A 25,702-nucleotide genomic window follows, 5' to 3' on the forward strand; every position below is an offset into this window, starting at 1 on the left:
CCTGGAAGTGTAGATGTAGCCTGAGTTTTTGAAACTCCTATGAGAACACACATGAAGGGTCTTTTTGCATTCAGAATTTAAAGTAGCTATTTGGAAAAAAAAAATATCCACAGTTACAGATCTCGTAGTTTTAAAGCAAACAGATTTAGAAATACAGATCTGCTTTTGAAAAATCCCATAGTGTTCTTGCCATTGTAGGGTCTTCAATCACTACTGTGTTTAGCTCCACATATTGAAATAAACTTTGCAGTCCCATAGTGGGTATGTGGGACGGGTTAAAAAAAAAAAAGGAAGCCATGACTTCATCAGATTCAACTAGATATACAATTGCATTTGTTTCAAAACTATGTTTCTTTGATTTCTTTTTAACATTTTTATTTTGTACTTGTGACGTTTTTGGGTGACGTGTAACAGTTATGTTCTGAGTCCTTGATATCTCTCTGGAGCAGGGTGAGCAAACCTTTTACATCGGGCCCCACTTTTCATCCCTACAATTAGCAGTTCCTGCCCTCCCCCCAGTCTCTCCAATGTAATCCAAACAGATGGAAATTTCACTTATGTTCATATGGAAAAAGCCCCTTTCAGCAGGTGTAAGAAACTAAATCTGTAGAATGTGAAAACTTTATTAATTGGTATATAAATGTGAATACACAGACGTGAAACAGTAACAGATTTCAACATTTTTCATGAGATGGATGAGCCTGAGACCCAGCAGCCAATTGTGCCACACTTGCCCTTATGAAATTCCATGCCCCACCCCTTCCTGGAGGGGAGCTGCCCCTGCTCTGGAACAGTGTTCAAGTTGGGTTGCTTACTAAAGTTTGTGAGGTGTTTTGAGAGCTACTGATAAAGTGCTAGATATTACTGCTATTAACTCAGCAATCCATTATTTATTCTGTGCATGTACTGTACATTTAGGCATATACATTACTGTACGTTGTGGAAGCTAAAGAACTTACAAAGCCACGTTTAAAAGAAAGAGTTGATTCTTATTTTCCCCTTCCTATTTTAGGTGAAAGCTGTGCACTGTAAAGCTGGTGAGACTGTTGGGGAAGGAGATCTGCTTGTAGAACTGGAATGAAACACGATTCCTTCACATTACTGCACAATTCAATTAACTCTATTTCCATTCATAGTATAAAATAAAGATATTAATAGAGAAACAAGAGGTACTCCTATGCAGCAAATTTTAGTCATAGTTATTGCATAACAGTGACACTCTCATCAGCAGACAGATATTAACACTACCAATGGATGTCAGATTTTTATTTCTATAAATATTGTACATAAGATTTGTAATTCTCCAGATTTTAGTATCAAAAACAAATCAATAAAATTTAACATTTCTGCTTATATATTAAGGCCTCTTTGAATGTATTTTAAAAGTAGATATTCAAGTTCAGCCACTGTAATACCTGTAATTTCAAATGTGCATGAATCCCATTGTAGAAAATAGTTAAGTGAAATGTAATCAGTGAGCAAACAGAACTACTAAGTGTTTGATTTCTGTTCAGCTGTATTGTAACTGGCAAAAGTTCCTTAGAATTTTGAAGCCTCTCCACATAAAACAGCTGTAGGTCTGCAAATTAGAAAATGGTGGTGGTAGACTTGTACCACAAGAGCACCCCTTCCACCCCCCAACAAAAAATGTACAGCAGATGTTCTAAACAATCTACTGTTGGTTGATGCTATAAAAGAAGACAAGCAAGTCTGTATTCCTCACTGGTAAAAATGAGTTTACGCAGGTGTGCAGTAAGCTACTGTGGTCCTTAAAGAACTCTGATGCCTGGTTAACAACCACATCTCCCCCACCACCACCTCCCAACCCACACATTTACTGAGGTGGTACTCAGATGTAGTTTGTGGGAAACTTTCAATTTGTTTAAAAATAAAAGAGCATTTGTTCCAGATTTGTGATTACTTTCTGCTGCAGGTTAAAGGAATTGAGCCAGAGTGGTTACTGAAAAGGTTTTATCAAACTCATTACTGATACTCCTGCTTTACTACAACACATTTCAGCCACCGAAAGAATTGTATTACTTTATTCACAAATAAGCAGAGGCAAAGGTAGCTATACAAACTCATCCTGTTTTGGATCTTTCTTGTGCTCTGTTCCAGACTACAATTAATGTCTCCAGCATCCTAATATGCCTATGTAGATAATGGTTAATGACCTTTTACCAGCAGCCTCCCGATCTCTTGCATGGCAGCAATGACCCTGAAAGTAAACAAGTCCAACATTTACTTTAACTGTAATGGAGCTGAATGTTCCATTTAGAAAATTTTGCAGAGGCTTCTCTTTATCCCACCCCACACACGATTACAAGAACATAGGAAACTCTGCCCCACAAAGCTGTTTGTTGCAATTTTAGTTCAAGTGTTTATACCATGAGCCTAATCAGCTCTGCTCTTCACTTTACTGCTGCCCAAGTACCTAAGAGAGGATTAGTGAGCTTTTGGTTTGGGTAGCAATGCCACCAGTTTCTCTCCTAAGGTTTAACAATTACTATTACTAGAAAGAGCTCTTCCTCCTAGCTAGGATGCCAAGAGCCTTTCCATAATGGTGATGAAGGGTAAATTTTTCAAAATCATTTACCTATGTGCTGAAATTCCCATCAACTCATTTCAGCTAGAAGTGTTCCCTCAAGCCCCACTTTGCTTGAAGTGTTTGATGTAAGAGGTATTTTCATTTCAGCATAAAAGTGAAGATAACGCCTTACTCGTGGGCTATTTCTAGATGGTTATTAGCTCACATGGCCAAATTGAAACCACTCTCTACCACCTTGAGTATTAACTTGATTTCTGGGTTCCTGCCACCTCAAGCCCACAGGCTACAGAAAAAATAATTTAGGCATGTCTGAATCCTACGCTGATTGTGCCTTGGTCTATTCTACAGTTAGGCTGACATAAGGCAGCTTAACATTCACCTAATTGTGTCCACCCTACAGGCTTGCTCTGGCTGAGGCAGGTGCCCCCTCAAACCTCCCTAACCTCCACAGTATTTTATCTCCACCAGAGGAATAGGGCCTATGGCGGCATAGTTAGGGCAATATACAGTCAACACTGACACTTACAGGAACTATTGACTGTCTTGTCAGCGTAGCTGTAAAATTGACAAGAAAGTTCTCTACTGAGAGCATGTCTGTAAGCTCCTGACTAAACTCTGGCTGTAGCACACCCCCCCAGAGGTAAGAAGCCCCAGCTGTGCTCCCACCAGACTGCTGAGCACCCTGGCTCTTCCCTGCTCCATTTCAGTCATTGGACATGCATGTGTTGAGGATACAAACCCAATACCCTGAAGCAACGTGGGTATCAACTACCAGAGTAATTAGGGCAGTGGCTCAAACTTGACTTCACCTAGGGCAACTTAAAGACTGTAATGGCTCTTGCGTGTCCTATATTCAGCAACCCCCGTACTGTATATCCAGACTGCCAGTTTTAAAGAAATGTATAAGACTAGCAGCCCGCTTGATATATGTAACAAGAAGCCACATGAGCGTCTTCAGAGTTTCAGTCAAATTGTGTTTTAGCCCTTATCAGCTGTGAAAAAACTTCAGTGAAAACTTTTTGTGGGTCTGTGTCAAGCAGCCTCAATTAAAAGCTGTATCTGTTTTAGCAGCATGTTTACAAGTATCCTCTATAATTTTCCTGCACGAGTCTCAATGAAAAGTGAAGTTATTTAATAATCTTCTTGTGATCAGCATGCAAATCTTCTGTTGTCATCAGTAGCATAAAACAAAACAGCACTCATGGAGCACTTTTAAGACTAACAAAGTGATTTATTCAGTGATGAGCTTTTTGAGGGATAGACCCACTTCATCAGCTCAATCGCATTTCCAGCTGAGACAGGTTTGTCATCTACCCTCAACCACACTGCTAAGGAGCTATAAGGGGTCTTATCTGGAGGTAGGTTGCAGGACCTTTAGTAATCGCATGAATACTGCAGCTATAATAGCACAGAAATTACTATACATAAACTCCATTATTAAATAGCTAGGGTGATTACACAAGATTAATTCACTGATTAGTACATAAAAACAGTACACAAGTACAAATATACCTAGACTAACACCATACTCCCACTCCCTCCTGCTGGACTCAAGGAGTTGAAGCACCAGCCTCACTCCCTTGGGGGTGGCAGGGGAGACTGTGTTAGAGGAGAAGAAACTTGGGGGAGGGAAGTGTGCAAAAAAAAAAAAAAAAACCCTAGTACCAATAAAATAGAAAACTAACAGAAAACCAGAAAGCAGGGAGGAGAGGGGAGACAATTCAGACCCCGTCGGATGTGAGGTATCATAAGTTTCCCTACATGACTTCAGCCCAACCTTTCAAAGCAAAAACTAGACTTCTTCTTCGAGTGGTCCCCGTGGGTGCTCCACCGTTCCTTCTCCACCGTAGGTGTCGGGCTCGCCCAGGCGCCGCAGCTCGGAAATTCTTCAGCAGTCTCCGTCGGGTCGCGCATGCACCAGTGCGCATTGGCTCTTCGCGCACTCACGGTCACATGCACGATCCGGTCCCCGCCAGTTTCTTCTCAACCGCCAACAGCTGCAGACAGAATCCTCTCCGGCTCCAATGCCCGAGACAGATAAACTCATTTTATTCGTGTTAATAGTTATAATAATAATAGTTAGCAGTTATATAGTTATTATAGTATTAGTTTACCGTGTTTATAGTTGGTTTTAGAAGTACAAGACTGTTTTAAGCATTGGAGCGGCTGCCTCCGGGAGGGCCCGCTAGTTTTGTCAAGCCTTCAAAGGCCAACAGTTGCTATTGTTTGGCAAATAGACTGTTAGCACTTAAGGACTCAGAGAGTTAAATTCTAACAATGTCGTCCCCCGGTTTTAAGAAGTGCGAATCTTGCCGGGAGGCCATGCCTGCTTCGGTTGGCCACAGCAGATGCATCCAGTGCCGAGGGGAGACCCACGTTCCCCAGAAGTGCTCCCATTGCTCTAAATTAACGAATAGAGCTAGGAAAGATAGAGAGATGAGGCTAAAAATGCTGCTCTTTTCAAAGCACTTCAACCTGCCTCATCAGAGAAGCCCCATAAGGAGGGCTCTTCAGGATTGCACAAGAGGAAGGCTGCCTCTTTGACCTCCTCTGTGCAGAAGGAGAGAAAAGCTTCTCCAGCTCGATCTCTGCCCATTACCTATGGGAGCGGGACGAGCGAAACAAAGTGCCCGGGCACGCTGGCTTCTTCTGCTGAGAAAGCCGCGGCACGTGCACCCGCACAGGGGTCCACGGTTCTTCAGGAAACGGCACCGAGGGCTGTGCAGGCACCGGACAGACCGGCACTGGCTACTGCGGCACCGAAAGTTTCGGCTCCGACGGCACCGGAGCAACACTCGGCACGAAGCCCTACGGGGCCGAGTGAAGCACCCCGAGCGGCACCAAGAACGACGGTGCCGAGAACAATGGCACCGAGAACAACGGCACCGGGGGCAGCGGAAACTAGCACGGCACCCACTACGGTGCCGAGCCCTCCGGCACCGGTCAGACCACCAGTGATGCCTGAAAGAGCAAAAGCTAAAGCAAAGACCCAGCACCGCAGTCCCTCCCCTGAGGTAATTGCGCTGCCATTATCGCCGCGATCACCACCGGAGATTCGACGAGCAGCAATACCTTCAGCCTGCCACAGACGTCCATCTCCCTTTCTCCAAAGTCCATCTCATGAAGTTGCACGCTTCTCACCATCATCTAGCAGAGACCCCTATGAGTATTCTCACAGAGGCTCTCCCCATACGTCGGTGTCATCTCGACGGTCACGGCATTCCCTGCATCACCCTTACATCTTTGGGTCGTGGTCCAGGTCCCCATCACCGGGACCCTGTCCCTGTTGCTATGACCACCACCATTATACGGGACATCAACATAGGAGGTCTGCATCTCATTATAGATCTCCGTCAACTCCTCCTCAACGCCACAGTGCACGGCTTCCACCTGGGGGAACACCGCAAGTTTCCCAATCAGAGGCTGGATCAAAAGATTTTGAGCCTCACCTCAAAGCTTCAAAAGGGCAACCATATGAATACAGCCAGGATCCCGAGGAACTGGAGGAGAGATACCACAGTGATGCCTCCTCATCCTCTCCAGACAAAGCGGTGATTCCTGGGGACATTTCCCCCCCAGATGACCTAAAACAATTCCTGGAGCTGTTCAAAAGGGTAGCTCAATCTCAGGACATTCAGGTGGCGGAAGTGCAGGAAAAGCACCACAAGCTTCTTAAAAACCTCAGGCCCCCGTCCTCTTCTAAAATAGCTATACCATTGGACGATGCAATTATGGAGGCAGCCACTAACATATGGCAAACTCCAGCCTCCGCTCCTCCTAACGACAAAAGGGCAGACAAAAAGTACTTCGTCCCTGCTAAAGGTATGGAATTCTTGTTTAGTCATCCACAGCCAAATTCGCTAGTGGTCGAATCCTCTCAACATAGATCCAAAACGTCCCAGTATAAATCTGGGGGACTGGACAAGGATATAAAGAAACTGGATCTTCTCAGTAGAAAGGCCTACTCATCATCTACCCTGTTGCTTCGCATGGCTAACTATGCTGCCCATTTGTCAAACCACAATTTCGACAACTACTCCAAACTTACCACCCTCATGGACTTCCTCCCGGAGGATAAGAAGCCGATCCTTAAGGCAATTGTACAGGAAGGTTACGTGGCTTCTTGAGCAGGCGTCCAGATTGCATTAAATGTAGTGGACACAGCGGCTCGTGCCGTAGCCACTGTGGTTGTAATGCGCAGGGAGTCATGGCTCCACACCTCCGGCATTCCCAAGGAACTACAAGTAAAAATAGCAGACCTTGCCTTTGACAAAACAAAATTATTTGCCGAATCAACCGACTCAGTCTTACACTCTAGTAAAGACTCCAGAGCGACACTTCAGACTTTGGGGATATACACCCCACCATACAGAAGGAAAAAGTTTTATCCTCAACAACGCCGTTATGGTTACCAACCGCAACGTACCCACTTTCAACAGGGGTATGATCAGGGACGTCATCAACAGCCACATTACAAGGCCCCTAGACATCGACCTCAACAAGGCAACGCCTCCTCAGTGCAAAATATAAGACAGCAGGTTTGACGGGTACGTCGAGGGTCGCGAAACCAAGACCGTCTCTCAGTGCCAATCTCAGTACATGTTCCATCACCGACTCAAGCCATTCTACCCACAATGGAAAAGCATCACTTCGGACAAGTGGGTATTGGAGATTGTGAACACAGGATACACGATCCCCTTCCAATCATTACCTCCACCAAATCGTCCCACCGCACCCCTTCTCAGAGACCCCTATCACCTACCGGAACTAAGGCGGGAGGTGGACCACCTCCTATTCATAGGGGCGGTGGAGAGAGTACTGGAGCAATTTCAAGGCAAAGGTTTCTACTCCAGGTACTTCCTGACAGAGAAGAAGACAGGAGGGTGGAGACCCATTTTGGATCTATGGGCACTCAACCAATATCTGCGCAAACAGCACTTCAAGATGACTACGATGGCTTCAATAATCACGGCACTAGACGACAGAGATTGGTTTGCAGCCCTCGACTTACAGGATGCGTATTTTCATATCGCAATTCATCCAGCGCACAGGCGCTTCCTCCGGTTTATTGTTGGCACAGATCATTTTCAGTACAGAGTCCTTCCATTCGGCCTCTCTTCAGCGCCCAGAGTCTTCACCAAGACCTTAGTGGTGGTGTCAGCATACCTGCACAGACAGGGCGTTTTCAACTTCCTGTACCTGGATGATTGCCTGCTAAGGGAGCTTCCCAGGCAGAGGTATTACGGATGATACACATTACCAGAAACACATTTACCTCACTGGGCCTCATCATCAACTTCTCAAAGTCAAAGACCGACCCCACGCAAAATATAGAATTTATAGGGGCTCGGATAGATTCTGTCATGTCAAGGGTATATTTGTCCAACACCCATTTTCGCACCATCGAGTCTCTAGTACAACTAATAACATACAGCCCCACTGTCTCAGTCCTAACGTGCTTACAACTACTGGGGCGTATGGCGACCACCACGTTTGTGGTACAAAACGCCAGGCTGCACATGCGAGGATTGCAGCATTGGTTGGCAACTGTATACAAACCATCAATCCATACCGTTCACAAGATGGTGTCACTCACAACGGAGGCACGAAGGTCACTAACATGGTGGGCAGACCCCAAGAATCTACTAACAGGGGTGCCCTTCCGCCAACCACAAATTACTGTTTTCATTACAACAGATGCCTCCCATACGGGATGGGGGGCACACATGGACAACAAAACCACTCAAGGTTTATGGTCCCCTGCAGAGAAGACACTGCATATAAACATATTAGAACTCAGAGCAGTGTTCAATGCATGCAGGCATTTTCAGAATTATCTGCGCGGAAAAATAGTCGGCGTAAATACCGCCAACACCACCACCATGTTTTATATAAACCGAAAGGGGGGGGCCAGATCTCGTACACTCTGTGCGGAGGCGGTCCGACTGTGGAACTGGTGCATTGCCAACAATATAACCATAAAAGCTTCATACTTACCGGGTGTCCACAACGTAAAGGCAGACCAACTCAGCAGACACTTAGCGCCCACACATGAGTGGCAGATCCGTTCAGACCTGCTTCACCAAGTGTTCCGCAGATGGGGTTTTCCCCAAATCGACTTGTTCGCCACTCGTGACAACAAGAAATGTCCCCGATACTGCTCCAGAGTGGGCATGGGACAGGGGTCTTTGGGGGACGCCTTCATGATCCCATGGAAGGGCCCTCTACTTTGTGTTCCCTCCCACAACACTCATACACAAGGTCTTGGAGAAAGCCAAAAGGGAGAGAGCACGCATGATACTCATAGTCCTGACCTGGGATTGGCAACAATGGTTCCCATTGCTTCTACGCATGGCACAGCATCAGCCATTTCCCCTACCAACAGTGCCGGACATTCTCACACAGGCTTGGGGGGTCAATACTGCACCCCCACCCGCAAAGACTCCGGCTACAAGCATGGTTAATCCATGTCTCGGCGCCCTAGAGACTACATGCTCAGAGGGAGTGCAGCAAGTCCTGGAATGTAGTCATAGGACTTCCACCAGAAAGACTTATCAACACAAATGGTCGCGTTTTTCCGATTGGTGCTCTTCCAAGCAACTGACACCTCAGGACGCCACTATACCTATGATTCTGGACTACCTGCTACAACTCAAACAAAAGGGACTCTCTCTATCCTCTATAAAGGTTCATCTGGCGGCTATATCAGCTTTTCGACATGAAGAGGATGGATCAATCATATTTGCCCATCCTGTTGTCTCATGCTTCCTAAAGGGGTTGGTAAATCTGTACCCCCCTCAGAAACCAATACCGCCGTCATGGAGTTTAGACTTAGTTCTACACACGCTCTTGGGACCGCCCTTTGAACCATTGGCTACGGTCCCCCTTCGACTACTTACCATTAAAACGACCTTCCTCCTGGCAATCACGTCAGCTCGCAGAGTGAGCGAGCTCGCAGCCATAATGTCCACACCACCCTGCACGATATTCTCAAAGGAGGTGGTGGTCTTACGTTTGCACCCAGCCTTCGTTCCAAAGGTCTCTTCAGATTTTCATATCAACGAACCAATAGTATTGCCCTCGTTCTATCCTAAGCCTCACAACTCGAGCGAAGAGGCACAGTTGCACTTACTGGATGTAAGAAGGGCACTGGCCTTCTACAGCGATAGAACTAAACTTTTCCGGAAAACGGACAGACTCCTGGTGTCCATTGCATCCAGGTCAAAAGGGGAAGCACTGTCTTCGCAGAGGATTTCAAATCACATCGTGTCATGCATAAGACTGTGTTATGAGCTTCGCAAGACTCCTCTGCCAGTTCCGCCCAGGGCCCACTCCACTAGGGCGATGGCGGCGTCGACGGCCTTCTTCAAGGGAATCGCACTGAGAGACATCTGCAGAGCGGCGACGTGGTCTTCCTATGACACCTTCGCCAAGCACTACGCCATGCACAGGATGCTTGATGAAGATACATGCGTGTCGACAGCAGTCCTTTCAAGGGCAAGCTGCGCATAAATCGGGTACCCACCTCCTTTTTCGGGGGGGGGGGGTGTTACTGCTGGGTAGTCACCTACGGTGGAGCACCCACGGGGACCACTCAAAGAAGAAAGAGAAGTTACTCACCTGTGTAATAACGATGGTTCTTCGAGATGTGTCCCCGTGGGTGCTCCACTACTCACCCGTTCCTCCCCACTTTGGAGCTCTGTTTGTGTTTTTCAGAGACATCCGGAGCGGTTGATCAGGAACTGGCGGGGACTGGATCGCGCACGTGACCGTAAGCGCGCGAAGAGCCGACGTGCATCAGCGCATGCGCGACCCGACGGAGACTACTGAAGAATTTCCGAGCTGTGGCGCCGGGGCGAGCCTGACACCTACGGTGGAGAAGGAACGGTGGAGCACCCACGGGGACACATCTCGAAGAACCATCGTTACTACACAGGTGAGTAACTTCTCTTTCTACACCCTACGATTGTTCAGGGTACACATACCTGATGGGGGAATAATACTAACAGCTGCTTTGAATATGCGTAAAATTGCAGCCTCATTAACAACCTCCAAAAATGGGCATTTGGAGCAAGATCCCACCTAAGCCCTTGGCCTTCCCTTTACAATCAACAGGAGCGTGGATCTGATAGGGCCATACCATCTTGGGAGCACACATGAGAAAAAAAGCCATCTACTAGCTAAACTAAAGTCTGGGAATGCAGATGCATTCCCATTTATATCTGTGTGGAACTGTCCAGAAAGCCATACCGCCCTAGCTCAAGCTAATGTCTTTCAGAGAACCCCGTAGGCCTCCCGCATTACTGCTAAAATGGAATAAAACAGCAGAAGGTAGAAAGAAATAGCAGGTAATAACAAATAGTATATTTAGTTCACTATTTTGGCTTTTTCTAGTTCTCTCTATTTTTTGTATCACTTCTTAGAGCACTTGACAAGATGTAATTGTTTTCTTTTCAGACATTTGCTGACTGAGGATTGTTGTGCAGTAATCTGAGCTGCTTTTTCAATGTGCTGAAACCAGCCATATTTCATTCTCTGTGGTTGCAGTACCAATACCATTTTTAGTTTTACAAAACTGACATGTCACCACTTACTGTGGAAAAACCCTTCTACTCAGCTGCTTTTATCTTGACTTTACAAGAAAAAGCCCAGTGCTGAAGTGTTTCACTCACCAATCAAAAACAAATTATTCTTTTTGGTTGAGGGAACAAGTAGAATTTTGCCAGGCTTGCCATGAGAGTTTGCATGTGTATGGTAATGAGGCCAGCAATGCTGTGGCTGAAAAGTTGCAAAAGGCCGTAGTGCTTCAGTAAAGGTACAAGTTGTACCTCCCTCATCTGGCACCCTTGGGACCTGACCAGTCCTGGACAAGGGATTTTGCCAGACGAGGGGTGGTCGGTGTGCTTGGAGCTGCCCTCCTGCCCCCCCTTTCCAGACTTTGCACTGGCTCTGAGGCACCCCTGCCTGTGGCTTTCCAACACCACCTGCAGCGCCCCCCCTGGCTCCCAGCCCTGCAGGTCCCTGGCTGCTCCCAGCCCTGCAGCTCCCCAGCTGGTCCCCAGACCACAGTTTCCTGGTCAGCTTCCTACCGGCTCTTTGGCTTCCCCCTCCCACTGCTGCACAACCATTTTCCCAGCCACTGGGGCCCTTGTGCTCACTGCTGGCTCTCCAGCTGCTCTCCAGCCACTTGGCCCACTGGCAGGGGCTCCATCAAGGACACTGACTCCAGCACTGTGCTCCATCTGGGACTCTTCCCCCCCACCCCACCATCCCCATCCTCACCTGTTGCAGCAGGTCCAGTGGGGGATCCAGCTCTGGCCCAGGCCAAGCAACCCTGCCTCAGTCCCAGGACTCGCTGGTCCTGCAACATCCATGGTCATGTCAGACAACAGATGTTGCCAGATGAGAGAAGTCCAGATTTAAGAGGTTGAACCTATAGTCTACATATATTTGAGGGAGGAGTGTGATCAACATGTGGTTAGTGCATTTTGTCAATATTTTGTTACCTTCTATTTGTTCTCTCTACTTTCACGGGTCACATAATGAAGACCATGACTCCCAAAGGAATTGTAATTGTTGTAGTAGGGGAGATTTATCCACTCTGGCTGGTAGGTAGTTGTGCTGTAGACAAAGCATTCCATAATGCTGTTAACAGCTGGCCTCTCTTCAGGTGCACTGCATTTATCTTCCCACTCTACTACTGCAATTCTCAGAGGAGTTCGTTGATACATGTCTGGGCAATTTTCAAATTCATCAAGGAATTGCAGCATCTGGTTATCAACAGAATAAATCTCCCCATTAACATGCTGTCCCTTGCCTGGGATGTTCAGCAAAAAAGGAATGTTGTATTTTTCTGCAATCACCAAAGGGTATTTCTCCACGGTGTGTCCCCTGCCTAGGAATTCTGATGTTCCATGGATACCATTTCTCATGTGCTGGTGGTTGGGTTGGCCTCTTTTAAGGGTTCCATACACAAAGACACGAGCCATTCTACCGACAGAATAGAGACTGAAGTAAGTATTGCTTCATCTTTCATAAAATATTACATTCAAAATTCAGTTTACAATACACATTCAATGTACATATACACAGCTATTTGGGCATAGAACTAAGCAAGGGAATGTTCTTACATGCAATTTACAAGCATATAAATTGCCACATCAGCATCTCTCCTCTTGCTCAAACCTAGCATACGAAGTCTATTCTATTAATCTTTCATTTTCTCTCCTGTTGGTAGGTACTTTCTACTCTTGCAGTACGCCAACCACAACCACCACCAAAAGTATTTTTGCACTGCAGTGAAACCAGAATATGTGGTTCTTTCTTTCACAAGGTTACATAACCCTTGCTGTAATGATGCTTAATGACAAACTAAAAGCAACCCAGGGAGTTATTTCCATTACCAAACAACTGCACTACCATTTATACATCCTTTGCCAAAGACAATGTGGAAATCCTTCAGTTATGGCCAAGTATTGTATGGACATGATTACATTTTTTAACTGTCTGTTCCCATACCTATTACATTTGAGGGTTGCCTGCAGGAGGTTTTAAGACTGCCTTTGACTTTTTTATTTATAGCAATAACAGTCTTAGCATCTGGGATGCTTTCCACCTCAGAAGAAAAGTGTGTGGCTACCCTTATCCCACATTTAAAAGCCCTTTGTCTCACACTGAAGAAAGTGCTTTGCTAAGAGACAACAGAATCGATCCATTTCAACATGAATGTTTGGCTAATTGTCACACAGGTAGAGGGGTGTGGCATTAACCATTTAAAAGCAAAATCAAGTGTTTGAACACAGCATCACATCATCCTGTTATGTTGCATGAGAGCATACAGACAAGGAGACAAGATTTATTTCTTCATATGATGCTGCAAGCTTGGTCCCACCTTAAATCAAGAGAGGTGTCTTGAAGAGGTTTACAGAAGCTCTGGCCTAAGGAAACAGAGGACTAGGACGCCTGATTTGCAAGAATTTTACAATTGTACCAAGGCTCAGAAACAGAAGTCGCCATGTGTGACGTTTCAGAAGTATAGTGGCAAAAGCATGCCATGGGGTTAGTCCATTTAATGTGTTGAAGAATCTACTGGAACCTCAGCATTGTGAGTCACTATGAATTCAAACCAGTGACAATAATACCAGATTTGGGGTGGGAGGCAAAGTGCAAGGAAAGTGAGATCACAAATAAGTCACTGCCAGTTGAAAACAATGGTCCAAGTTCAAGGCTCAGTGTTTCCCTATAAGCTGAGCACTTGAGCGGCTGCCCAGCAGAGACTGAGTGCTGCCCAGCTGATTTGCAGAGTGCCCACAGCTGGCAGCATGCGTTTCTATTGGTTATGCACATCTGCACATGCCTTGGTGCACACAAAATCTACTCTGCCCACAGATGGGGAAAAAGGAAACACTGGCAAGGAATCAATAAAAAGGGATAGAGAATAAGACATAAGATATCTTATTGCCTCTGTGTAAAGCCATAGTATGCCCACATCTTGGATACTGCCTAGAGATGCGCTCACCTCATCTCTAAATATATATATATATATATATAGGCATGGGAAAAGGTTCAGAAAAGGACAAGAAAACAGTTAGGGATTTGGAAAGGGGGCCATGTGCAGAGAGATTAAAAAGACTGGGACTTTTCAGCTTAGGAAAGAGGAGACAGTGTAGGCCTGTGGAATTCCTTGCTAGAGAATGTTGTGAAGACAAGGCCTTTCACAGGGTTCAAAAAAGAAGTAGATACATTCATGGAGGTTAGGTCCATCAATAGCTATTAGCCAGGATCATAAGAGTGGTGTCTTAAGTCTCTGTTTTTCAGAGGCTGGAAATGGATGACAGGAGAGGGATCACTTAATGACTCTCTGTTCTGTTTACTCCTTCTGGGGCATTGGCCACTTTTGGAAAACAGGATGCTGGGCTAGATGGACTTTTGGTCTGATCCAGTATGGCTGTTATGTTCTTAAGGACCTGTTAGACTTATCCATTTAGCAAAAAAGGTGCCCTGGGGTACTTGCAACAACTGTAAAATGACAGCTTACAGATTGGGTACTACCAGAGGACTGGTATGCTCACAAGCCCATTGAGACCACAAGCCCTTTCTTTTCTGAATGATGAGTAAAAATGTTATTTACCATGGCAGGGGAGACAAGAAAAGGGTGAATTTGAGCACATATCAGGGAAACAAAAGCCTGATTTGAAGGTGATGCAGAAGGAAAGTATGGTACGTGTTGTTCAAGCCCTTGCCACTGGCCTTCACCCTTAACTTACTTTTCCTAGGCAACACTTGAACAAAGACTGAATAAGTACATTGTCTGAGTCCTGGTTTTACTTTTGAGTGTAACAGTCCATAGGGGTTAGTGTGGGAGAAGGGAGTGGCTTTACAAAAAGGTATGAAACAAGAAGCTTAAGCTGTCCCTCTTCCCTAACAAAAGCATTTTCAAACTGTTTGATACTCTTCCAATTTTCACCATCAGTCACTAAACTTCCCTCACAGTTCTCATTTTTACCTAGGGCAGTCGACTGGCAGCTACTTGCCAAAATGAGGCAAACCTAATGCATTTTTGAAAGAGGCTTATTAGACAAAATCTTTAAAGCAAAATTGAATTAACATGTTTTTTTTTTTTTTTTGTTAATTGTTCTTAACTTAGTGAACCTCAAATATTTATGGCAGGTAGGGTACAGCTGGATTATTCAAAAGGGTATGTTATTGATTTATACATTTGTAATTTTAAAAGACTCAGCAGCCCCTTTGACATAATGGTATTACTTCAGTGAGAAAAAAAAATATCTACTAACACCAAATTATATTGTTTCCTCAAAACAAAATTAAAAACCCAAACTTTGGGGGAAAAAAGATCACACTGATTTGCTCTGTGTTCTCTCAAAGTATAGTATAATTTAGTTCAACATAATTTACCATTCATGGTGTGGAATGAGTTTTGGGATACAGTTCATTCCCTTACAATAAAAGGAGTATTAATATTCGGTTGTTCTTAGTCCCTTTTATAAGAAAACCCATTACCTTTCAGCTTGTGTTTTGAATAACAAACACCGATCCTTCAGGAAAAAAACTTGTCCCAGTGGGGATTGAGACAGGATCAGAGTTAAGCACTGAAACATGCAATTAATTCCCATTAGGGGATTAGGGCACTTGTGTTCACTTTGAATCAGAAAAATGAATTGTGAATTAAATTGTTCACAACCAAGGGGTTACTTGCCAGAGTTAATAAGGTAAAATATAAAAAGGAAAACTAAAATAAACACAAGAAGCTCAATTGTAAATAGTGCGTCTGTAAGAAAAAGATATGTTTTATTTTCATTGAACAGATTTTCTGCACTGTGCATCTGAAGTTACTGTTTAAAAAAAGTGTCCAGTGGGAAGGCTGTTGAAGAAAACATGCACATACAATTTTCATTTATTAAAGTGTACTGAATGTTTAATATTATTGGACTATTTTAAAATCAACAGTGCAGTCCCAGTGTCAGTTTGGTGTGACATCACATTTAAAAAAGTGAATTTACCATGTAAAGATCAATGCATAAATGGATGTTTCAATCACCGTCCTGCATCTAAATATAACACATCTGTCTAGTGTAACAAGACCTGACCTGCTTTGCCTCAAAAATTGTGACTTCAAGTACACAACAATAAAAAGCTACTATACTTTTTCACAGTAAGTTCACTTTAAAGCTAAATTATTAAAGTGGCCAACCTGACTTACTTTTGAAAAAAAAAATTAAATGCAGTCCAACAAGAGCACAGAACACCCATACATGAAAATAGATGCTGACTGTAGTTTCCTGTAAGCACAATTTACACAGTTCTCTGCATAATGAACAATAAATCCCGTTTGTTGCTCACTCTGCATTACAACCAACCAACCACCCACCCTGATTGTTGCTCATTGCATCACAAAAACAGTTACAAATGATTAGCATAATTTCTGATCACTGTATTTTGTTGATTTAAACACATTTTAGCCACCTTGTGGCAAGAGACTAAAGAGCAGGATCTAATTTTAAGACTTTCAAACTGCTAAATCACACTCTAAAACATGTTGTAGGCACTACTACCAGATAAAATATTTAACAATGAAAACAAAAAGGTGCCTGCCTCTTCAGGTGATCTAGTTTGACACTTCATACCTCTACTACCCTAGCCTATGGAAAAATCAGGTACTATAATGCACAACTAGCTCCCTGAGCAAAACAAACCCATTCAAAAGTACTTTCATGAAACATTCATAGTATAGTCATTAAAGTTTAATGGCATGGGAATGTGAGTGAAATATGTATGTCATCTCTTCAAATTATTTCTTTTAAGTGTGAGTGACAGCCTGCCAAACTGTTGATGCAACGTATCGCTAGTCATTTTGTCAAGGCTAGACGTTAAGACTAGAAGGTAAAATAACTGCATTTTTGGATAATGAAATTAGAAACTGTAATAGGTTACAATAAAAGTCAGCTCTAAACAATGCTAGAAAACAAACAGAACTGCTGAACATGAGCAGTAACAAGACTTTAATAGTGTATTCACTTATAAACCTGCCTAACAACTGATTCTCTGCTTGATGTTCCCCACAGCTTACTGCCTAACAATTGAAACATTATGGTTGCATCTACACTAGCAAAGTCTTTCAAAAGATTTTTTGAAAAAAGGGGGCTCTTTCGAAAGATCCCATAGCACGTCTACACACACAAAGTGGTCTTTCAAAAGTGAATCAAAAGAATGTGGCACTCCTTTCGAAATCATGCTTCCTTTCCTGTTTCAGGAAGAGTGCCCCCTTTTAAAACTTTCTTTTGAAAGAAAACGTGTAGATGCGCTGCAGGCCATTTTACTAGAAAGCGCAGTCATCAAGGGGCCTGGTTTTTTGACACCTGGCCTGCTCTTTTGAAAGAGCAGGGGCTGAATGGACGCTCTCTTTTGAAAGAGCAGATCACGCTTTTTATCTGACTTTGTGTGTGGACGCACTCTTTTGAAATAAGTTCTTTTGGAAGAAACCTTCCAGAAGGGCTTCTTTTGAAAGATCTCTGTAGTGTAGATGTAGCCCATGTGAAAGTGATGCCCGGACCTATTGCTAAATGTTAGCTCAGTAGACCTGGAATTGGAGATTAGTCTAAACTGTCATAATTAGACTCTTTGCTCGAGGGGTATCTCTAAAACAAGACCACTGCCCCACTTGCCAAGCTGTAAATCCATAATAAATAGCCTTTCTATGATTTTTCAGACAATTGTTGGCTCTTTCTAGGGGTTTTAGAAAGAGACTGCCCTAGTGCAGCAGCAGGGATGTTAGCCATCATGGTAACAGTGATTTGAATTTTACTTTGTTGAAATTTTTTTTGCAAATAAGAACTATATCCATTTCTCCCCCTTTATACAGTAACATTATTTTCCCCAGAGAAAAATTCTTAGTGTTGGCTCAATGACCAGATATAGTTACACATTAATTCTTCAGAAGTTTCTTAGAACTGTAGGAAACAGGTGAAAAAACAAAATGCCTTGAACTTTAAACTTGAGCTCAGTCTGTTTCAATGAAATGAATTTTAAGGTCATTCTTCACTCAATGCTAACTTTCAAGGAGGACCAACATGCCAGAAAGGACTCTTGGGACTGCATCCTGTTGGTTCTTTGATGCTTTCATTTTGTTACTTGCTATTTTCTTTATAGCACAGACATGGGCTTCCTGCTTGGGCCGACCCCTTTTCAACCTCGCCGAATACCTCAGAACAGTTTATGGCAAAACACCTTTCTTGCATTAACCACAGAGGCACCAGTGAAATGATGGTTCCTTTGAAATCAAGAGGTTACAGTCCCCTCTCAGCAGTCGTTCTCTCACACTCTGAAGTGCTGGTTTGTAAAAGCAAACAGCATTATAGTAACCAATGCCATGTTGGATATTACTGAGGAGTACCTGTAATGTTGCACCACCCTATTTTACAGATTCCTTTTCACTCCAGCATTAGATGTTTTAGCATTCTTAAACCTAAGCATTACTGTCTGGAAGATATTTACAACTAGCATCTACAACTAAAGTGTCCTTCTGTCAGGAATTGCAACAGTGTGAAAATTCCTGGCACTAACTCACCAGCATTGTTTAATAATCAGCCACATTTTTGTCATTCACTTTGATGATGCATGGAAACTTAGGTGTGTTTTTTCACATATTAAAAAATATTTTTGTTTTCTTTTTCCAGGCCAAAAGTTAACAGTACGTGAACAATAATGTAAAGCGTCTTTTAACAATCTTCACTGAAGAAATGCACATCTCTTGCTATATAAACATGCCAGAGTAACCAGCCCAAAATCATATCTCCACCCCAGGGCACAACGCTTCAGTTTATATTAAAAAACATGTATTTGCCTAACAAGTGTAAGTGCTAGGGCATTGTTTCACTTTCAGCAGGAAAGAAAAAAAAAACGATGGAGTGGGTTTAAAGCCAAATCAGCATTGGGGGGGGCACCCCAAAAAAGTTTGCACAGAGGACATCACCTTGTTGTCCACAAACACTGCTATCTGTATTTCCATGCAGCTAGTTACAACATACATTTGACACTTCAGAGTAAAGCAGGGGTAGGGAAACCCCAGCTTGCAATCCACCCCATGAGGCTCTCCTAGGTCAGGCCCCCAAGGATCAGGGACTTCCCTCCCCATCATCCAACCCACCGTGAATGTGGGTTATGGAACCCTGAGTGTCGGAATGGAGGCAGGCAAGCTGGGAGCAAGAGCTGGCCCACAGATTCCACCTGGTGGGGGAAGGAAGCAGTGGTGCCAGCGCTCCTCTTCCTCCTTCTCCATGTGAGGGAATGGCAGTGCAGGGCTGTCTGGAAAGGCTTTTATCCCCACCTCTTCCAGGCACCAGCCCCTGTTGCTCTGATTGGGCAGAATTCTGGCCAATTAAAGCAATGGTAGGGCAGTGCCTGGGAGCAGCAAGAGAGAAACCAGCGGGAGCAGCATGGGGAGGTAAGTGCCATCCCCATCACCCGTCCACTCCTGCACCCTACCTCCCACCCATATTGCCCACCCTTAGCCTGTTCCTGCACCCTCCCTCCCCATGGCTCCTGTACCCCTCCTGCACAGCCCCCCCCCCCATGGCCACTCTCTTCCTGCACCCTCTCCCCCCTACACACCCCACCTCCAACCCATTCCTACACTCTAACTCCTGCCCAGACGTGTCACTTCCAGCCCACTCCTCAATCCCTCTGCTACCCCACCTCCTGCCTATTTATGCATCTTACCTTCCACCCAGATCTACCATCCCCAGCTCATTCCTGCGCCCTCCCTCCCATCCACACTCCAAACAGTCACCTCCCAGACCACACATCTACCCTCTACCAGGCCCCTACCCACACTGAACCCAGAACAACCCCATTTTTGGCCCCACGCCAAGCCCACAGAAGAGTTAACCTGGCCTGGGGGGTGGGGAGCCCTGACCCTCAGCCCCACCCTTTCCATGTCCTTGCCCATGATGCTGGCGAGTGAGAGGAAAGCGGTGTTTCGGGGGGTCAAATCAGTGAGACTTTTGTGGTGCCTTTTTTTGGCGCTTCTCACTTATATGTGGTTCCCAGCTGATTTTTCTGTGGATCAGCAGCCCATGACCCAAAAAAAAGGTTCCCCACCCCTACTGTAAAGGCAGAATACAGGCATTTTTAAACCTGAGTTAAAAAGACAGTTACCTGTTCTGTAACTGGTGTTCTTCGAGATGTGTTGCTCATATCCATTCCAATTGGGGTGTGTGCCGGTGCATGCCCAGTTGCCAGAAGCTTTTTTTGCCCTAGGGTCGGTGTGGCGCCCCCTGGAGTGGCGCCCGTATGGCCACCCATATAGGCACAGCGCGACCCGCCCTTGCACTCAGTTCCTTCTTGCCAGCTACTCTGATGGGGGGAAGGCGGGAGGGTTTTGGAATGGACATGAGCAACACATCTCGAAGAACACCAGTTACAGAACAGGAAACTGTCTTTTCTTCGTGATTGCTCATGTGCATTCCAATTTGGGTGAATGCAAGCCAATGCCTAGGAGGCAGGGTCGGAGCCCTGGAAGGAGTGCAGGACAGCCCTGCCCACCGCAACGTCATCCCGTGTGTCTTGCGTTTCTGCGTAATGCACTGCAAACGTGTGAATGGAGAACCAAGTGGCCACCCTGCAGATGTCCTGGATCGGGTCCCTGGCCAAGTATGCCGCAGAGGATGCCGGTGCCCTGGTGGAGTGAGCCCTGATCAGGGGAAGGGGAGCCCCCGTCAGTTTGTAGCACTCTCCGATACAGGCCACTATCCAGGAGGAGATCTGCTGAGAGGAACGTGGGTGCCCCTTCATCCTGTCCACCACTGCAAGAAACAACTGCTGCGACTTTTGGAAGGGTCTGGTCCCGTCCACAGAAGATGACCAGCGCCCTCTGGACATCCAAAGTGTGTAAGCTCTGCTCCCTAGGGGAGGCATGGGGCTTTGGATAAAACACTGGTAAGGTGATGTCTTGGTTAATGTGGAAGGGGAAGACTGCCTTCGGCAGAAACACCAGATGGGGTCTCAGCCTGACCTTATCTTTGTGGAACACCGTATAAAGTGGGTCCACCGTCAGGGCCCTGAGCTCCGACAGCCTTCTGGCTGAGGTAATGGCCACCAGGAATGCTGTCTTGTAACTAAGGAATAACATGGAACAGGTGGCAAGGGGTTCAAATGGGGAGCCATAAGCTTAGACAATACCAAATTAAGGTCCCATGTTGGCAGGGGCCCTGAACCTGCAGTTTGACTCTTTCCATTCCCTTCGTGAACCTTTTCACCACTGGGTCTGAGAAGACCGATGACATCCCAGGCCCTGGGTGAAATGCTAAAATAACTGCCAAGTGCACTCTCAGGGAGGATAGTGGCAGCCCTGTCTGGTTGAGGGCCAGCAAGTAGTCTAGGATACAAGGTATTGGGGCCTCCCCTGCGGATAATCCCCTTTGAGTGACCCATATCGTAAACCTCTTCCATTTGGCTACATATGTTACCCTCGTAGAGGACGTCCTGCTGTTTAACAATAATTCCCTGACAGGTTCGGAGCAGGCCAGCTTGACCGGTCTCAGCTATGGAGCCTCCATGATGTGAGATGCAGTGCGTGGCGACTGGGGTGCCACAGTCTCCCCTCCTCTTGTCTCAGCAGATACGGGCATAGCGGAAGCACCTCTGGGTCATGAACGGACATCTCCAAAAGAGTCAAGTACCAGTGCTGCCGAGCCCAAGCTGGGACCACCAGGATAACTGATGCTTGGTCCGAACGAATTTTCAGCAGTGTTCGGTGGATGAGCGGTATCGGTGTGAAGGTGTAAAGCAAGGGTCCCGACCAATGAATGCTGAAGGCATCTGCCCAAGACCCCAGGCTTTGGTTTTGGTAAGAGCAGAACGTCCTCCACTTTGTGTTGAGATGAGTGGCAAAGAGGTCTACCTGGGGACGTCCCCACCTCTGGAAAATTGAACTCAATCTGTCGGTGTGTAATGACCACTCGTGGTCCATGAAGGACCTGCTGAGGCAGTCCGCTAGAGATTTGTGAGCCCCAGGCAGGTAGAACGCCCTCAGAAGAATCTGGTGCTGGCTGCAGAAGTCCCAGAGCGTGAGGGCCTCGAAACACTGGGGTGATGAGCGTGTGCCCCCTTGTTTGTTTATGTATTGTCTGTGCTGACTGCAACACACTGCCCCTTCAGTTCACTCTGAAACACTCTGCATGCCAGCCAAAATGCTCTGAGCTCCCGCATGTTTATGTGGAGCTGAGCCTCGGTCTTCATCCACACAGCCTGAGTCTGGCAGTCCCCCAGGTGTGCCCCCCAGCCCAAGTCTGAGGCATCTCTGACCAGGGAGAGGGAGGGTTGCAGGGGATTGAAGGGCACTCCCATGCCGATTGACTGGGCCTCTAGCCACCAGTGTAATGCCGTTAACACTCTTGGGGGGACTGTCACTAACTTGTCTATGTTGTCCCTGACAGGTCTGTATACTGAGGCAAGCCACAGCTGAAAGGGGCGCATTCGTAACGTGGCATACTGGACTATGAACATGCATGCCGCCATAAGGCCCAACAGTCTGAGGCATCCTCTGGCTGTTGTGGTTGGGAACCTGATCAGGCCTTGGATGCAAGACGCCATGGCTTGGACCTTGCTCTAGAGCAGAAAGGTCCTGGCTTGCTCTGCATCTAGTCAGGTGCCCACAAACTCCATGACCTGAGTTGGGGCTAGTACGGACTTTGCCGTGTTCACTAGGAGGCTTAGTGTTTTGAAAGTCTGTCACATCAGGTGCACCCATGGCGCCACTGGTTGCTGCGACCAACCTCGGATCAGCCAGTCATCTGGGTAGGAGAAGAGCTGCACCCCTGCTTGCGTAGGAAGGCCGCCACTACTGACATATTTTTGGGATAGATTCTCGGGCCGAGGTGAAGCCGAATGGGAGGACTGTAAACTGGTAATGGTCCTTCCCTAGCACAAACCAGAGGAACCTTCTGTGAGGTGGATAGATTGTAATAGGGAAATATGTCCTGTAAGTCAAGAGCGGCAAACCAGTCCCCTCGTTCCAGCATTGGGATAATTATGCCCAAGGATAGCATATGAAACTTTATCTTTCTCACAAATTTGTTCAGGTTTCACAGGTCCAAGACTGGCCTTAATCCCCCTTTCACTTTCAGAATTAGGAAATAATGGGAATAAAACCCCTGCCCCCAGAATTCCTGGGGAACTTCCTCTATAGTCCCCTTTCCCTATCAACCAACTAATTTAACAATAAAGGCTGCCAGCGAATGCTCAACAATGAGGGAGCTCCAGCAACCGACAACTCACTGAGAAGGAACTGAGTGGGGGGTGGGTCAGGTGGTGCATATATGGGCGACCATACAGGTGCCACTCCAGGGTGTGCTGCACAGACCCTAGCGCTACCAGCTAGGGCAAAAAGCTTCTGGCAATTGGGCATGCACTGGCGTGCACGCAAATTGGATTGCACATGAGTAATCACTCAAAGAAGAACGTAGGTTTTGCAGCCAGGTGAGCACATACTAAGTCTCAGAATATTTCCTGTTATTGCATAGAAATGTTTGAACTTGCTTTATTACTAAAGCTCAGATTGAGTATGACTATAAAACATAAAAAAAGAATGGAAAAGAAAATATGGAGCTCGACAGACTGCAAGAGTCCAGGCCTGTCCATGTGGTGCATTAGCCCACCTAGAAGGGCATAAATTACTGTGCACACAGACACACCACACAATAATGAACCATGCAGACCCTGCTGCTAGGCACTAAGAGTTGTCCACTGCATATTAAATTCCATTTCAAATGGTACTACATTAATACAAATTATGGAACTTCTCATGTACACCAGCAGGTCTACATGGGCCACAATTGCAACACTAACAAATAGTGCAAGTTAGATCCCTCAAGTGCAGACTAATGCATAGTGTAAATAAGTCCTCAGTAATCCATTCAGTATTTAAAATCAACTTTTCTGTAGCACTTCATAAAAGACTGCAGAGATGGCCAGATCACTGCTCAGCGAAGTTCTATGCCTCTCTTCAAGAAGCTGAAAAAAGCCTACTAAAATGCGCTTAGCCTGGAAGAAAGAATTTATACAGCCTCCCTGTAAAGCTGAACATCATCTGACTGCCTCACCAAGACACAGTTGCTTTGGATGCCTTTATTCTTGCCAACATAAAAAGAACAAAGCATTCGATTCCCTGAGAGACTTTGTTCTGTCCCAGGTAAAATTAAAAATGCTGTAAGCGTTCAGGTGGTGACATCTTAAATCTTTAGTATGAGGTTGTTTGGGTCAGTTGGAATGGAACGTCCTGAACTTTGAAAGGAATTTTGTGTTTGTTCCTAAAACTGTTTTGTCAGGAAAGGATTGTAGAAACAGTTTCTTGATTGGCAAGGCATTCTCACTGACCCGTCTTGCAGAGATGACTGGTTACAAGAAGGATCCATTTAAACAAATAGGAAATACAAAGAGCCATAGGCTAAGAAAGCTGCTCTATTAACCATTTCAAAAATAAATTCAGCTTCCAGCTGGTACTGGGTAGTTTGGAAGGCTGGCAGAGTTTCACCACTTTTACGATTTAAGAATGTGGGTATGGAATGCCAAACCTTTCAGAATACTCAGAAGAGCCACATAAAAGTACTGAATTAAAAATATTCTTTTATTATTGTTAAGCAATTTATAATGTTAATTGGTGTATGTTTTATGTGTTACAAATAGGCCCTTGTAAAATCAAAATGGAGTCCATGAACTGAGACTCTGGATTCCATGTTACTTATTGCATCAGACACAGAGGACTTTTGAGACCAGACTCTGTTAGGTGTAAATAGGTCAACCTGTTTTTTCCTAAAGGGCAATCTGAGGGTTTCCTGCCGAAGCCTCTTTACATGCTCTGTACAATCACAGTAGTGTGCTGTCCGTCTCAGTGCTAGTGCATGTTGAGTTTACGTTTGTATGTTGCCACTTGCCACTCTCAAGTGTCGTGTGTATGCCAGTTCGTCATCTGTTCCTTAGCGAGGAGAAAGTTGTCTACTTCCATCTCTGTACTCCTGCAATCTAGTGACAAACAGTCATCCTAAAAGACTCCTCTCTGCGACGATCAGCACCGTGTGCTGGATCTCACCAGCATTCCTCCTTGAGGGCTTTAAATTAGCCTGAAGGTCGTAGGTCCCAAACATTGCACAGTGTACTCATCCTGCACATAAAGGGTCTTTTCACAGAATCATAGGGCTGGAAGGGACCTCAGGAGGTCATCTAGTCCAGCCCCCTGCTTCAAGCAGGATCAACCCCTACTAAGTCATCCCAGTCAGGACGTTGTCCAGCCGGGACTTAAAAACCTCAAGGGATGGAGAATCCACCACCTCTCTAGACAACACATTCCAATGCTTCACCACCCACCTGGTGAAGTAGTTTTTCCAAATAGCTAACCTACACCTTTCCCTCTTCAACTTCTGACCAGTACTCCTTATCCTGCCATCTGACACCACTGAGAACAGTTTCTCACCCTCCTTTTTAGAGCTCCACTTCAGGAAGTTGAAGGCTGCTATTAAATCACCTCTAAGTCTTCTCTTCTGTAAACTAAACAAGCCCAAATCCCTCAGCCTATCCTCATAGGTCTTGTGCTCCAGCCCCTTAATCATTTTTGTTGCCCTTCGCTGAACCTGCTCCAGCAAA

General features: G+C 45.5%; 2 protein-coding genes across 8 annotated transcripts in view; one reads left to right on the forward strand and one right to left on the reverse strand.

The window, feature by feature from the left end:
- The window catches only part of PCCA (propionyl-CoA carboxylase subunit alpha), a 469,473-nt gene extending 468,118 nt beyond the window's left edge, over nucleotides 1-1,355 (forward strand). For all 3 annotated transcript variants that reach the window (XM_074989641.1, XM_074989649.1, XM_074989656.1), the window contains one exon: nucleotides 1,013-1,355. In XM_074989641.1, the coding sequence (XP_074845742.1) occupies nucleotides 1,013-1,081 (69 nt within the window). In that variant the 3' untranslated portion in view covers nucleotides 1,082-1,355. The remainder of the gene's footprint in view (nucleotides 1-1,012) is intronic.
- The window catches only part of GGACT (gamma-glutamylamine cyclotransferase), a 122,752-nt gene that overhangs the window by 38,973 nt on the left and 58,077 nt on the right, over nucleotides 1-25,702 (reverse strand). For 4 of the 5 annotated variants that reach the window (XM_074989679.1, XM_074989669.1, XM_074989701.1 and 1 more), the window contains 2 exons: nucleotides 12,055-12,538; nucleotides 1,501-2,218 (listed from right to left, as the gene is read on the reverse strand). In XM_074989679.1, coding sequence (XP_074845780.1) covers nucleotides 12,058-12,538 — 481 coding nt within the window. In that variant the 3' untranslated portion in view covers nucleotides 1,501-2,218; nucleotides 12,055-12,057. Of the gene's footprint in view, nucleotides 1-1,500; nucleotides 2,219-12,054; nucleotides 12,539-25,702 lie in introns of those variants that run through there. The other variant, XM_074989687.1, reaches the window with a different exon arrangement.

The sequence above is a fragment of the Carettochelys insculpta genome, chromosome 1, assembly GCF_033958435.1.
Source record: "Carettochelys insculpta isolate YL-2023 chromosome 1, ASM3395843v1, whole genome shotgun sequence".
NCBI classification, from domain to species: domain Eukaryota; kingdom Metazoa; phylum Chordata; order Testudines; family Carettochelyidae; genus Carettochelys; species Carettochelys insculpta.